At 43.4% G+C, this 14485-nt stretch overlaps 1 protein-coding gene across 2 annotated transcripts in view; it reads right to left on the reverse strand.

Moving 5' to 3' along the window:
* The window catches only part of ZNRF3 (zinc and ring finger 3), a 68805-nt gene that overhangs the window by 2996 nt on the left and 51324 nt on the right, over nt 1-14485 (reverse strand). For both annotated transcript variants that reach the window (XM_072351351.1, XM_072351352.1), the window contains exons 3-8: nt 7013-7087; nt 5364-5495; nt 4809-4919; nt 3921-4088; nt 3037-3139; nt 876-2621 (exon numbers count right to left, since the gene is read on the reverse strand). In XM_072351351.1, coding sequence (XP_072207452.1) covers nt 876-2621; nt 3037-3139; nt 3921-4088; nt 4809-4919; nt 5364-5495; nt 7013-7087 — 2335 coding nt within the window. The remainder of the gene's footprint in view (nt 1-875; nt 2622-3036; nt 3140-3920; nt 4089-4808; nt 4920-5363; nt 5496-7012; nt 7088-14485) is intronic.

The following is a 14485-nucleotide window of genomic DNA, read 5'->3' on the forward strand; positions in this document are numbered from 1 at the left end:
CAGAGCCAAGGCACTCAGAGGGCTAGAGCACTTGCCCTGTGATAAGAGAGTGAAGAAGTAGGACTTGTTTGCAATTCCAGCTCTATGACTGTCATGGAAATGGAACTGGGGTCTTCAGGAGTGATGCATGGAGGACAAGAGGTAACAGGCTTTCATTGAGACATTCAGATTGGACATAGAAAGAAACTTTTCTCTATGAGAACAGTCAGCCCCTGGAACAGGGGACAGAGAGGTTGTGCAGTCTGCCTATGTCCTTTGGAGGTTGTCAAGATCTGAATGGATAAACTGAGTCTAACCTGAGCAACCGAATGATGTGGTGTCATCTCAGAGCTGACTCTGCTTTGAGCAGGGAGTTGGACTAGATAATGTCTCGAGGAGAGGACCCTCCCAGACTAGGATGTTTCTGTTAACTCATTTAAGCCAAGCAGGCTTTTTTCCCCTTGTGCAAGTCAATGGCAGAGATTTTCTCACATATTCTTCTACAGCAGTTCCAAGTTTTCCACTCTTATTTTTCAGCTCCATCTTGTCAGTCCCCTCCTGCTATTCTGGCCTTGACTACTCTGGTACTATCCATTCAAATGTGTCAAAGATCCCAGACTGGCACAGTGCCCCTGGCTTTGGGGACCTGGTATTAGCAGTAACCACAAAGTATGAGAATGAAAGCTCTTAACTATCATCTATTCCTCTAGCTAAGGCCAAATGAGCTTATGTAATAAAACAATAACACGGCTGGAGGAAGTATTAATTGATTAACTGCTCTTATGCAAAAGTTTACAGTAAGCATTAAGGCTGCACATACCCGAGAAACTGGGATCTTGCATTTCATATGCTACAACTAAAAGGTAGGGAGTAACCAAAAGAAGCAAACTGATTACCTGTGACTTGTGTGGTCGCTGTCAGCTTCTGGGAGTGTGGAGTGGAACTAGGAAAGAGCATTCTGGTTTCCTCTTCCTGAGAGCAGTTCTGACGTAGGAAAGATGTTGCCTCATAGCACACCTCCCTCTCGTCCTGTACCTCTCCTATACCTTGGCAGTGCAGGTAAGTATCTAGCTCAGATGTTCCATCCCAGGAACTACAGCCACCTGTGCGGGTCCCTTGGCACTCTGTAGGTAGAATTAACTCACAGTCTCTGTCTTCAGGAATGATGGGAATGCGTTGACCCAGATCATGTACACCCTTATAACAGCTTGGCAAGGTGTCATCGGGAAGCGTGTACTGCACATTCACTGCATAGTCTTCTGTATAGCAGCCACCACCTCCACTGCCACTGTTGCTACTACAGGCTACCTGCTTCTCTTCATAGAAGCAGCATGGCAACCCTTCGTATTTTACCCTATCTGTCCTATGCAAGTGGTCTGATTTAATACTGTACAAGCCCTGGGTGTTCCCTGACTGTGGTTCTATCCCTGGGCCACACGCCCCCCACAGCGGAGAGCTGAGGAAGAGTGCACTACAGTCAGCTGTCCCATTTCTAGGCTCCAGGGCAGAGTGCTGGAGTTCAAAGCAGCAGGCGCATGCTTGCTCCATAAGCGGCCCTGTTATCTCTGGATTCTTCCAGTTCATTTTAACATCCAAGGCAGCACCAGGAGTGGCCTCAGGTCCTCCCTCTGAGGTAGTGCCATTTGGATCCCTGTGCTCTAGTGAGGAATTACTGCTATAGTTCATATCCATGCTGCAATTAGACAGTTGGTCCCCTGAGGAAGAAGCTGGCACAGGCCGGCAGTCAGCACTCACCAGACTGTGACTGTGAGCTGGAAGCTCATCCTGATGGGGGTCCTCCAAGAGAACAATTGCACCCTTGTTTGTACCACCAGCCTCACCCACTCGGCAAGGGCTTTTACTGCGGTAGATGTATGGGTCATAGTCACTGCTCAAAGAGCTGCGGAAGGTGGAGCAACTCCCATAAACACCTTGGTTGCTGACCTCGGTGCAATCAACCATGGAATCGCTAGAGGAGCAGTGGCACTGACCAGAACTGCTGCTGCTGCTGTCACTCCCAGGGCAGTCAGCTAAATATCCACTGCATACTGAACGATGACCATGATAGCAGCTAAAGCTGGAGGTACTGCCACTCTCCAAGCGAGATGAGGGCACTACATGTACCACAGGAGGGAAAAGCACACTGCTACCAGGCTGAAAGGCACGGGAAGGACCCTTTGAGGAAATGCCAGTTGAAGGCTGTCCATCTTGCTCAGGGTAACTAAGGCCTTGGAAGTAGTAGTGCTGATACATGGTCTCATACTGGGAAAAGCACGCCGCTTTAGAAAAGTTTCGTCCTCCAAACTTGGGTCGTCGGAAGTTGTGAGCTGGAGAATAAGCCCTATGTTCCAGGCTACAGTGGTGTGTGTTTAAAGCATGGTCCAAATGAATAGGCTGATAACTTCGGATATAGGCTGCAGATTGGGCTTGGTAGAGGCTCTGTTCACCATGTCTCTCAACTGTAAGTACTGTGATGGGATTTCCATGAGGGTCCATGCTTGTCCGTGTAGGATACGCTGTTATCTGGTTTGCTCTGTGCACTCGGCCAGGGTAATGGACAGGCAGAATCACCCTCTGCTGCCGGCTGCGTGCTGAGTTGATGGATTCCAGGCAGACTGGGCCTGTGTTTCCCTTCTTCTGTTCTGAAGGAGAGAAATAAGAGTGAAGAAGTAGGAGTATAGTCTTGCAGCTTAAGAGAGAAGCTGGCAGTCATTGCTGTTGTTTTCACTTTGCACATAAGCCTGTATTAATGGAAGACTTTTCCAAACTTACAAAAAAATTAAATTAATATTAAAATAATTCTATTAAATTTATTTGTCTTCATTGTGTTCAAAAGCTGACCAACGCTGCTCTCTGCTGAGCAAGTTAAAAACAGAAGTGAGGCTTGTTATTCCAGGTTATGCAGTTATTTTTCTGCATTTCTAGGGTTGCATTACAATAGAACTATGGGCTTTACAGAGACCTACATACAGGCCTAATTTCTGTTTCATACTGTGAAGCCTGAAGTCCAAAATACACAATACAGCTGAGCATCCCCACCTCACTTGCAGCACTTACCAATGATGTTATGGCGGCAGTGGGGGCAGGTGTGATGCTGCAGTAACCAAGGATCCACACATTTCTTGTGAAATCGGTGAGTGCAGGGAATGACACGCAGCTCCTAAAGGAACACATGGAGGGACATAAAAAGTACTGATGCCTGATGAGTAAATCCTCACACCTTAATCCTAATTGTTTTGCTGTTTTTTTCAACATAGCTGAATTCCTGCTCTAGAAACAGCAAGGAAAAAAACACCACATAAACCCTCTGAAAAAGTGGTCTACAGTCAAGTTAGAACTTCATTGCAAGTAGCCAGCATTTTCAAGGGTGCTTTTACTGTGTTCTGTACCTTAACACCTTGGGTAAATCCATACTAAAGTATTAATCTCCAACACATGAAATGTACTTAGATAAAAATCAATGGAGTCCATTTAAAAATGTCCTTATTTTTTATATGGAAGTTTAAAGCTTTGATTATTGATTGCCTCTGCCTTGAGGGGCCTATTTTCTACTTCATCCTTTCATTGCTTCCTCTGAGTAGAACTACATCAGAGAAGGTAAGTGCTGATATCAACACAGAAATGGTAACCAGGAGGCCAAAACTGGTTCCTGAACCTTGTGGAACTCCCTTCCTTCTATGGTCTCCCATCAATGCAGCTTGAGGGAGGGATCAACCTGCAAAGCGAGACCTCCCGAGCTCTCATTTTACAGTGTGGTGAACAGCTCTTGAGATTTACATTGGTAACTGCAGAATGCAGTTGAGGCTCAGCTGGCTCCTCAATGCAATTTGTCCAGCAAGTGGCACAATCTCAACCAATACACGATGTTAGCTAGCTGTATGTCATAGGGCTGAAATAAGTCAGCTACATTCTCAGCCCATGTTGAAGAAACTATCCTTTACCTCTCCATCAATGTACTTCTCCAAGCAGATGGCACAGTCAGAAGTAGAGCTGCTACTGAGTGTATCCAAAGCACCACAGCTACCTTCCCGGTGTCCTTTGCTTTTGGACTTAAATTTCCTGGTCTCCATTTTTTCCAGTGCTTGCACTGCAAGCCTGTTCATGGAATTCTAGAACATAAGAAGAAGACAAGAGGCAACACCGTTGCATAAGGGACTGTAGTGTAATAGCAGAGAAAACAACACCATATCGAATTAATGTACCTTATCAAATCACAGCAGGCTCAAACTAATGCACAATGCTTTGCATTCCTTATGCATGTGTACCCATGTAGTGAGCAGTATAAAATACAAATTGCAGGGTCCATTAGCTTCTATTTGCTTTCTCTTTCATGCTTGATAAGAAAAAATACCTCATCTAGAATTATCCCATGTCAATACTTCTTTTTTTTACTTCACAACTTTTTCCAATTAAGAATCAAAGGATATTATGCTACTGAAAGAGAGCTGCTGTTTCTTTTAAATCATTATATTTTCACCAGAATACATCAACAGAAGTTTAGATTTCTTTTGGAGCACAGCAATGCTACTGGTACTCGACCTCTGAGCAAACAGAAATACTCTTCCTTCCTAAAGGCTAAATGGTTCAATTCAACACTCAGTGTTTGAATTTAACTGAAGGGACACCAAAGGTCAATGTAGATTTCCTTTAAAGACATTGTCACATCCTTCCAAAAGCCTACACCCATGGATAAAAACCTTTCCCCATAGATGGCTGCTCTAAGTCAGCATACTGTATTCCTAAAGGTTGCAACTTCCAAGACAAAGTAAAAGAAAGTTTTCATTTCATTTCAATTCAGCATTCAGTAAATACACCATCACTGCTCTTACCTGACTACGTCGTTGTTTCAGTTTGATCTTGACAAGAAGAATGAGGCAAACAAGAGACACAACCACAAAGAAGGCCAGGAAAATTCCCATATCAAAGTACTCGGTGGGTTGCTTAAAAATTAGAACAACATTATTATTTTTCCTATCTTTCTATCAGAGTCAAATCTACCATTCCTTTCTCTTTCCTACTTTCTCAGCGGTCATCATCACATATACACACAGAACATGGTAAGTCATTACACTCTGCTCATTAACGAGGATTCTATGGGACAAACCTGAGGTACATTTGTTACTGCAAGTGAATGAAATGGACAGAGTGCCAGCCATGAGATGCCAGATTCACAGCAGCTCTGAACTAATTTTACACAATTTTACACTTAAATCAAACATAGCTGCATGTCCACAGTAAAGTTCATCAGTTTCCTTAGGTCAACAGAATTTCTCATCTGTTAATTCTTATGGGGAGCATCGAAACATCTTTGCGCTCTGCAGTTAGCAAGCACTGCACCAAGTAACAGCAATGCAATGTTTAGATGAAGTTTCTTAAAGTCTCACCCGTGGGGGGCGATGCTGGATCCTTGCTCGTGCCACTTTCTGCTTGTTAACTATGTTCATTAGCTTGACAGCATCAGCACCCTTCACATACACCACTGGTCTCTTCAGAGGGTCTTCTAAGCCCTGGTTCAGCTAGAACAACAACAAAAACCTGCTCAGAAGGCACATTTCAGCACAAGTACTTCTCCCTCTTCTGGAGAATGGAAAGAAGAGTAAATGAACATAAAAGCAAAACCGATTCAAGCACCAGTTGTTCTTCTCTACTACAAACTTAAGTGTTCACTTAGGTCCATTGGCTGAGAATCAAAATGCATGACACACAAATGTCCAGAACTGCATGAGAAGGCAGTCAGTCAAGTACCTCTTATGATCAGTGTATTAAAATAGGTCTTGTCATTCATCTTCTGGCTGTGAGCATTTGCATAAGCTGCTGTCTGTCCTGTAATAGAGCCTACACTGCCAGCTGCTGCACTAACCACTTTCCATTTTATTTGTTCATGCAAATACTCAATAATCAACTAATTTTCCAATTACTGTGGCTAGCTGCACCCAGTCAATTAGCAACAGTCCAGGAAGGAGTGCTGTTGGTAGATGGAAGACACAAGGAGGCAACAACTCAGCTTCTCATGTTCAGAGACAGATGAACAGCTGAGAGTAATTGGAAGTTGCAATACAGAGAAAAGGCAGGAAACAGGATAGATAACATCCCCGTGAGATGGTTTGTGAAAGAATACCAAGGGTGTTCGCAAAAGTAAGTCTGTAGCCTTGATGCACACGCAGACCGCAGCTCCCAAAGCACCTACTGCAAAGCCCACATTCCTCAATCCAACAGATGCTCATTTCATAAGCAAAGCCAGCTTTTTAAATGTAAACACAGATAGCGTCTCTCTCTTTCCCCAGGAAATTCAGGCTGCACTTGAAAATATTCTGCTTCACTTGTTTCTGCTGCAGTTCTCTTAAGACAGAAGAAAACTAAACCAAATGCAGACTGTTTTCATGCTTGTTAAGCTTATTTTCTCTGCTCAGTTAACTTGAAATTGCTTGGCAGGATCTTAAGCTTCTCACAGAAATATTACCTCGCCCATCTAAAGGGAGAAGATGGAACTTATACAGTGATCCCCGGGAAAAAAAGAGAGAAAAATTCTCCTGGTCCATATAATACTTAGGCCAAAATTCAACAGCTGCGAATAAGAAAAAACAGTTATACTTTTTTTTTCGGTAGGAATTTGTTTGAACAAAGTTTGAAGTCCATTTTGCAATCTCAAAAATAACAGCTGCTCAATAATGCTGTTGATTACAAACCGGGCACGGCCAAACTCCTCACATGTAGTGCTGGGCAGAAACATCATTGCCTCGAGGCCACAAATATTTGCCTCGATACCTGGAGTACCAGTATTGGATTCAAGATTCCAGCAAAGGCTAGAAGAAAAATCTAATCCCCCACATTCCTCTCCTTCTATCATTCTCAGCATCTCCATCGCTTCTTGTCTGCCAAAAGGTAAGCAGGAAAACCACAGCACCACAGTAGTCAGAATCTGCATGTCTTAAGGTTGCTGATTTCAGAGGCCCGCCTGCCCTGTGCTGCTGCCTCTGCAGTTCTAAAGGAGTCCAACAGAGGGGGTAATAAAACTAAGCTTCCTCCTTCATACCTGATCAATGGCATCCGGATTTTCAGAAACATCAAAGATGACCGCTGTGGCTCCTCGCTGCACTGCTCTTTTTGCCTGCAATAAGAAAGACAGCATCCTCAGACTTATCCCAAAAGATCACAGACACCTCCAAAATTACTCCTGTTCTTCATTCCAGGACAATGGTTATAACACTGTTAGATTCTGTGTAGTTAAAAATCAATGAGAGTCGTTGCAAACACAAAAGTTACTGAACCAACATGGAATGCACTTAAACTCCACTGTAGCTTCTGCAATCTCTACCTTTTCCCACAAACTCCTTCTTCAACGAACTTTAAAATGAATTCAGATGTGATTAAGATTCTTCAAAGATATAAAATACAATATTTTTATTTCCCCCCCTCTATATCACTTGGAAGCATTACCAAAAACAGCCTACCCTGTGATTTGGGGCGGAGATGCAAGTTCACTAGAATAGAAAATAAAGGCAGACTAGGTTCTTTATGATCTGTAAGAGTCCTTGGCTGTGACAAGCTCTTGGTATCAATCTGTGTACAAAGTGCCTGATTTTTTGGGTCCTCACAGAACACTGCTCTTTCTGGCCACTGGAGGTCAGAACTGCTGCATATAACATTTCACCATCAGGGCTGTTTGAATGTGAAGCTTTTAATCTAATAGCGTCCAAAGCTGGAGTTACCAAACAGTGAGGAGAAAAAAAAGAGAGAGAAAAAAACCAACCCAAAAGACATTAGAGCATATTAAAACTCTCTGGGATACATAAAAGAGTACTTTAACCATCTAGGTTAAGACAGTTATCTGTTTCTGCCACCGTGCCTCTCTACATTTCACTCAAGCGATGCTCAGTGGCTCCATAGAGCAATCATTGCAAGAAGCTTCCCAAATCTACTTCTGCCTTTGCTGGATGCAGACTGCAAACCATTATTCCTCCACTATTTCCTCCAGCATCACAGTTTAAAAACAAGAGGACGCCAGCTCTGCAGAGAGAGTGGCAAAACCCCAAACTTGAGATATAGAGGAAGCATCCAAAAGTTGTGGATTATGAAACATCACACAGTGCTTTCACACAGAATGAGAGGACCTTAAAGATGACCCAGCCCCAATCCCCTGCCATGGGCTGGGTGCTCCCCACCAGCTCAGTGTGCCCAGAGCCCTGTCCAACCTGGTCTTCAATACCTCCAGGGATGGGGCACCCACAGCTCTGGACAGCAGTGCCAGGGTCTCACCACCCACTCAGTACAGGATTTCTCCTTAACATTCAACCCTCATCCTCCCCTCTTTTACTTTAAAACCCTTTGGCCACGTCCTATGAATATCAGACCCTATAAAAAGTCTTTTATTTACTAAGATGACTGCTGGTCAGAACAAAACTGTAAATTTGAGCATCCTCAGGTAATTTTCTTTGTTCTATTTTTCTCCTTCATTTTTATTTTCATACTAACAAAGCCCACCAGGCAGCACACGAGGGAAACCAACACCCAGACGGAGTCTCTTTCTCAGAGCAGCAGGTATTTGTCCTCTTTGAAGTCAGCACACCTGGCTAATCACTAGTAGCTGTTGGGGAGGAAAAGTTAAAAGGAATTTAGTACACATTCTCCACTGAAGAGATGTGGCCCTGAGGTGAAAACTCATCCCTGTTTCCCAGAGAGGTATCTTTTACAAACATGCAGCACACGTAGAACTGTTCGGGGTATTTAGGCTGTTCTTTCAGAATGGTCAGCCAAAAAGTGAGGCACTTTGATCTCTGAAAATATTCTTAAAAAGTATTTGGAGGTCGGTTCAGAAAAGTCCTTCATTTGCAAACACACCAAATGAGCAGTTTACAGCACAGCAACTCGTTAAGTTCCCATGAACAGGATGTAATCTGTATTTTTTTACTCTATATTGCAAAATCAGATGTGAAAGGACAAGGGGGGATAGCTTTAAAAAAGGGGGAGAAGATTGAGGTTATAGATGTTCAGAGGAGGTTTTTTACTCAGAGGGTGGTGAGGTGATGGAACAGTCAGCCCAAAGTAATTGTGGGTGTCCCATCCCTGGAGATGGCCAAGGCTATGGATGGGTCCTGGGCAGCCTGAGCATGGGGATGGAGCTGAGTGACCTTCAAGATTCCCTCCAACCTCAGCCATTCTATGTTAGAAATTAAAAGTATCAACTGGGTTCAAAAATCTGTGCTGGAGACAATAACATTCTTTCCCATGTCTCAATATTAAGCAGTATAATACAACTGGAAAGAACTCCAAGTGATACAACTTGAAACATTTTCTATAAGGCTACTCAACAGTAGTATTGTACCTATCAGGAGGGCTTCCCTTGTCATTCTACCTGAGTTTTTGTCCCTCCCAGCACTTACACGTAGCAAGTTTTATTTAATCTCACTAACACTTGAACACTGAAAATTAATAATGATATGTCACAGCATTATTTTGATTTTCTGGTACCATGAAAGATTGAAACTGGAATTGAGTTGGAAGGGATCTTTAAAGGCCATCTGATCCCTCTCCCCTGCAATGAAGAGGGACACCCACAGTTCTATCAGAGCCCTCCCTGCCCCCTGATGCTGGCTGTCTTTCAGATGGATGAGTGATGGGGCATCCACCACATCTCTGGGCAACCTGTGCCAGGAGGTTCAGAAGGTGGGAGACGGGACAGCAATAACATTCCCACTGTAAGTGAAGAACAGGTTCACGACCACCTGAGGAAACTGAACATCCATAAGTCTATGGGTACCAAAGAAGCACATCCCAGAGTCCTGAGGTTACTGGCTGGATTTCATTTTCCCACCCCATCCCAGCAAGCAGCACACAGCTGTGCCCGCTCCAGTGCTCTGCTGCTCCAGCTCCGCCGCTTGGCGGCAGCCCGGCCTGACCTTCCAGGTTTCGCTGGCAAGAGATCAGAGAGCAGCCACAAACACACCACACAGCCTGCCGCTCCCCCTTCCTCCTCCTCCTCTCCTAAAACTCGTTTTTAAAACCACAGCGCTCTGTTGAGAAGCAAACGAGTGTGAGCAGGCTGAGGCCTGAGCACAGCCGCTTCTATCATCTGCTGTTCTTCTTCCCATAGGTTAGAGGGGGCAAAACGGGTGTCCACCATGCACCCATAGCCCCGAAAACCTCAGGGCTGGGCTGCAGGGACATCCCCACCTTCCTCTGTCCCCAAATTTGTGGGGTAATTAAAGCTGAAATGTCTTTAAAAATACCCTATCTGCTCCCCAACAATCAGGACAGCTCAAAACAATGCAGCCAATACAAGTCCCAATTAAAATGATCCCAGTCTATAACAGGCACATGATTTTTTCATATAAGGCTACTCAACCCTTTAAAGACGACTACTCCCTGAACACATCTTTCTGAGCAAAGTGGCCAAAACCCAGATCAAAAAGACACGCACCAGTTGGGAAAGAAGGAGGGATAGAAGCAGTACCGCTGTCTGCTTCACCTTCACAACACCAAGGTCAAACACAGATTTCCTCAATTCAACCTCCATGCAATTAGCAGAAAGCAGGAAAGATGCCAGGCACAGAACTTTCCGAGATGATTTCTCTTCAGTGGTTTAAAACAAATGACATTTCTGCATCACAGGGTGCTTCCTCTTTTGCAACAAACAATAATAAAAAAGCAAAAATCACACAAAAAAAAAACCATCAACAAGATAATGGCACCTTCAGTAATTTAAACAGTTATTCTTTGTTCATAATGACAGTCACCTTCCAGTTCTTCTTTACATTCAGAGTTCAAAAGCCTAAACTATAGAACAGTGGACTCTGACCTGTTTGCTTGACAAGGCCACCACACAGAAGCACCACCATCTTAACTTTCACTCTTTCTAAAGAGTGCTCCCACATCCTTCTGGTGAGGCACTGCTCAGGGTGCACACAGAGGTGGAGGTGTCCCATCCCTAAAGACACCCATGGTCAGAGGATGGGGCTGTGAGCACTGATGGAGCTGTGGGTGTCCCTGAGCTCTCAGGCAGTGGGATCAGATGACCTTTAAAGGTCCTTTCCAACTCCAACCATTCTATGGGTCTGTGATCCTGACTGATGCTACAGCAAAGTTTTTGCATCCTCTGTGCACATTGGCAGCTGACACATGGAAACACGAAGTTCAATTGTGTGCAAAACCAGCTCATTTAGAGGGTACTATGCACACCTTTTTCTAGGAGCAGGACCGGAGATGACAACAGTTTTCAGGAAGCCCTCAACAGGCAATTCCAAAATTACTTTATCCTCAAGTACAAAGAATAATGAAATCAACATTAACTATAACAATAGGAAGGTGATTTCACTCTGGAAACAGAAATCAGGGTGTACAGCTGAACCTGTTCTTTGGGCAAGGCAATCAATCCTTTGTTTCCTCTATTTTTTGTTATTTAAGTGTGTGCTTGCATAGACATGAGCAGAGTTAAGCTAACTTTCCCATAACAAGCTCAAGCTTCTATTCCATCTGGACCTCAGGAAACAGTTTTTCACTGCACAATTGTCAGAGGTTGCCTGGAGAAGTTAGTTACAGGGTCTCCATCCTTGGAGAAAAGTTGCCAGGTCACTGCTGGGCACCTGGGTGTCCTTGCTTAAGCAGGAGGTGGACCAGATGGCATCCAGGGGTCCCTCCAACCCCAGCCATTCTGTAAGTAGCTCTCTACACAAAAAAGACAAGCCATCCAGCGTCATATTTGACAAGCACAACTTTCTTTCACTGTCTGAAATGCATGGGGATGAAGCAGGTTCTTGGTGCACTGCTTAAAAGGGAGGCTCTCATCCAATATGAGCCGTAACCCAGCCCCAGCTTTGTGCAAACAAGCCAAAGAGAAGACAGAAGCACAGTCAGTGCACTCAGCGGATGCAGATAACAGACTGGTCACGCAGAAGCACAATTAGAGGGGAGGAACAAATCTTTAAAGCTGTGTGAAGGGCAAAAGAACAGGAAGAAGTCCATGCAAAGCATGATAACATTGTGGTTATACAGGTGAAGGAAAACACCTGATGAGGCATGATACATATGTTTAAAGTTTATCTAAGCAATCTGGAGAACAAAGGTAGCAAAGGATGTGTAGAGAATTTCTGCTCTGAAAACTTTGCGGCAATGTATTGTGACGATCACACCAGCAAACACTGTAAGCAGTACTCCAACACAGAACCAGTGATCTGTTTGGGTTGGAAAGGACCTCAAAGATCATCCAGTTCAAACCCATTGCCATAGGCAGACACTTCCCACCAGATCAGGTTGTCCAAAGCCCAATCCAGCCCAGCCTTGGATGAGACATCCACAGCTCCTCTGGGAACCTGTCCCAGAGTGTCATCTTTATTAGAAGAACTTTGTCCTAATATCCAATCTAAATCTACTCTTATAGTTGTAGACTATAATCTTATCCCTTGTCCTGTCACTACATACCCTCATAAAGAGTCTCTCTAGCTTTGGTCACAATGAGGTCTCCTTGGAGCCTTCTCTTTTGTCACAGCCTTTTGTCACAGGAGAGGTAATCCAGCCGTCTGATCTGCGCTAACTTTGTCTCATATACTGATTTTACCTATGTACAGATATAGAATCCATTTCAATTAATATTTTCTATTTTGGTTTCAAGTGCTGTGACTTTTTTCCCCTAAAAACACATGCAAAAAAAAACAAAAAACCCCACCTTAGAGCTGCATAAATACCTCTACTCATCTCGATTAAAGAATTAAAGTGACTAATAGAATTTCATTAGCAGTAATCCTATTTTAGATGTGTATTTTCCAATCTTCACAGCAGTTTCTACTGGGTTATTTTGCTTTGTGTGCGTGACACAGTGCACAACAGGTTAAAAACGCTTGAAGTGTATTTCAGTTAATCATAAACCAGGCACTGAACAATCAAGCAAGGTGGTTGAGTCTTCCCCTCCATAAGTCAAGAAAGAAAACAAGCTGTTAAAATCAAACGTGTTTTGTTCATTAGGGTAACATGAATGGGCTGAAAAGAAAACGTCCAACATGGAAGACAAAGACCCAGGGGTTCTATTAAAAAAAGTCAATTCTGCATTAGAATTTACTCAAACACAAGGCAGATTTCCTCCCCCCCCTCCCATAATTTCCTCCCCATAATTGAATGCTGATTCTAAAACTAAAACCACAGCCTACAGAAGCACCTTTGAATTTGCCTCTGTTCAATCCCTTAAACATCACCAGCCTCTCACTTCAGAGATCCTCTGCTGAAAGACACAGAAACAGAAGGATGCAGAGTGTTTGTTATACGTTTTAAAGGCTTCCTTTAACTGCGAGCACATCACATAGGATTCATCTGTGTTTCTGTAGCATTTTAGTTTGCATGGGGGATCAACAAAAATACACCTTGTTGTTTTTTGTTTGATTTTTAAGCTAATTTCCTAGATAAAACAGACAAACTGATGGGAGGAAAGGATGCTTTGGAAGTATCTGCTTCTTGTATGGAGCCACTTGCTGCTAGTACCTCAGCCTCACAAATATTCTTACATTAACAACGATGTACCTGTCATCCTAGATGAGCCTCTAGAGATGCAATTGCATGAATTTGGTTCTAAAACTCAGTACACTATAAATACAAACTATTAGGGATAGCTATACTATGTACTATGTGAAGGAGTTGATTTATTCTCTCAGATTAGACAATGGCTTAGGTAGTAACTACAGTACAAATGCCAGTAACCTACTTTTAGCAAACACCCTAACTGTTCCATCTGGTGCCCAGTATGTGCTATTAGCTGGGCCTTATTGCACAGCTGTACCAAGTATGAATGGGACTTTTTTCTTTTCCTTCTTGTTCTAAAAGGCATCTTCTTTTGGAGAGGGGGCAGAAAATATGATAATGTTTTCTCTAAGTAAATAGAGTCATCAAGAGAATTGGTTTATACATCCTCATTTAGCAGATAACTGAGCCAGCCTAACCAAACCTGCACTTCTTCCATCAGCTTTTGAGGTTCTCCCCCCCCCTTGTTCTCTCTATGAACCAAGATTTATTGAGCTTCAGGCATATCTTCCACTTTATCCCAGCCCATCAAACCAAGAATTCCACGTCAGAACTCTCCAGACTGTGGACTCAGTGGTCATTAATCTGCCAAAAGAGTGGGATTACACAAGCTACATGAGGTTGAACCCTTTTGTAGCTGATTCTATCATCAGCTGTCTTCGGTCCTCTGAAGGATTCAGCCAGCCTCTCTCAACACAGTGTACTGGTAACATGTAATCAGCACTCAGTAGTGATCCATTTGCTTGTGCCATGACTCCAGGGAACATGATTTTTCATGAGAGGGTCCGGTCTCTTGATTTATTCCTCTGGAGTGGTCAAGGATTTCAGCAATTTTGACTGCAAGAGATGCAGTTTTCATCTTGCATCTTAACAAATTGCATGCCCCATTGTACAGATAGCAGCTACAAGCATGCTGAAGAAGCGGAGAATTGAAAACACAGAAATAACATTTGATTTTCAATGATAGGAATGGCATCACTTAAAACTAGATAATAAGACCCATTTT

The sequence above is a fragment of the Excalfactoria chinensis genome, chromosome 16 (assembly GCF_039878825.1).
Source record: "Excalfactoria chinensis isolate bCotChi1 chromosome 16, bCotChi1.hap2, whole genome shotgun sequence".
Lineage (NCBI taxonomy): Eukaryota > Metazoa > Chordata > Aves > Galliformes > Phasianidae > Excalfactoria > Excalfactoria chinensis.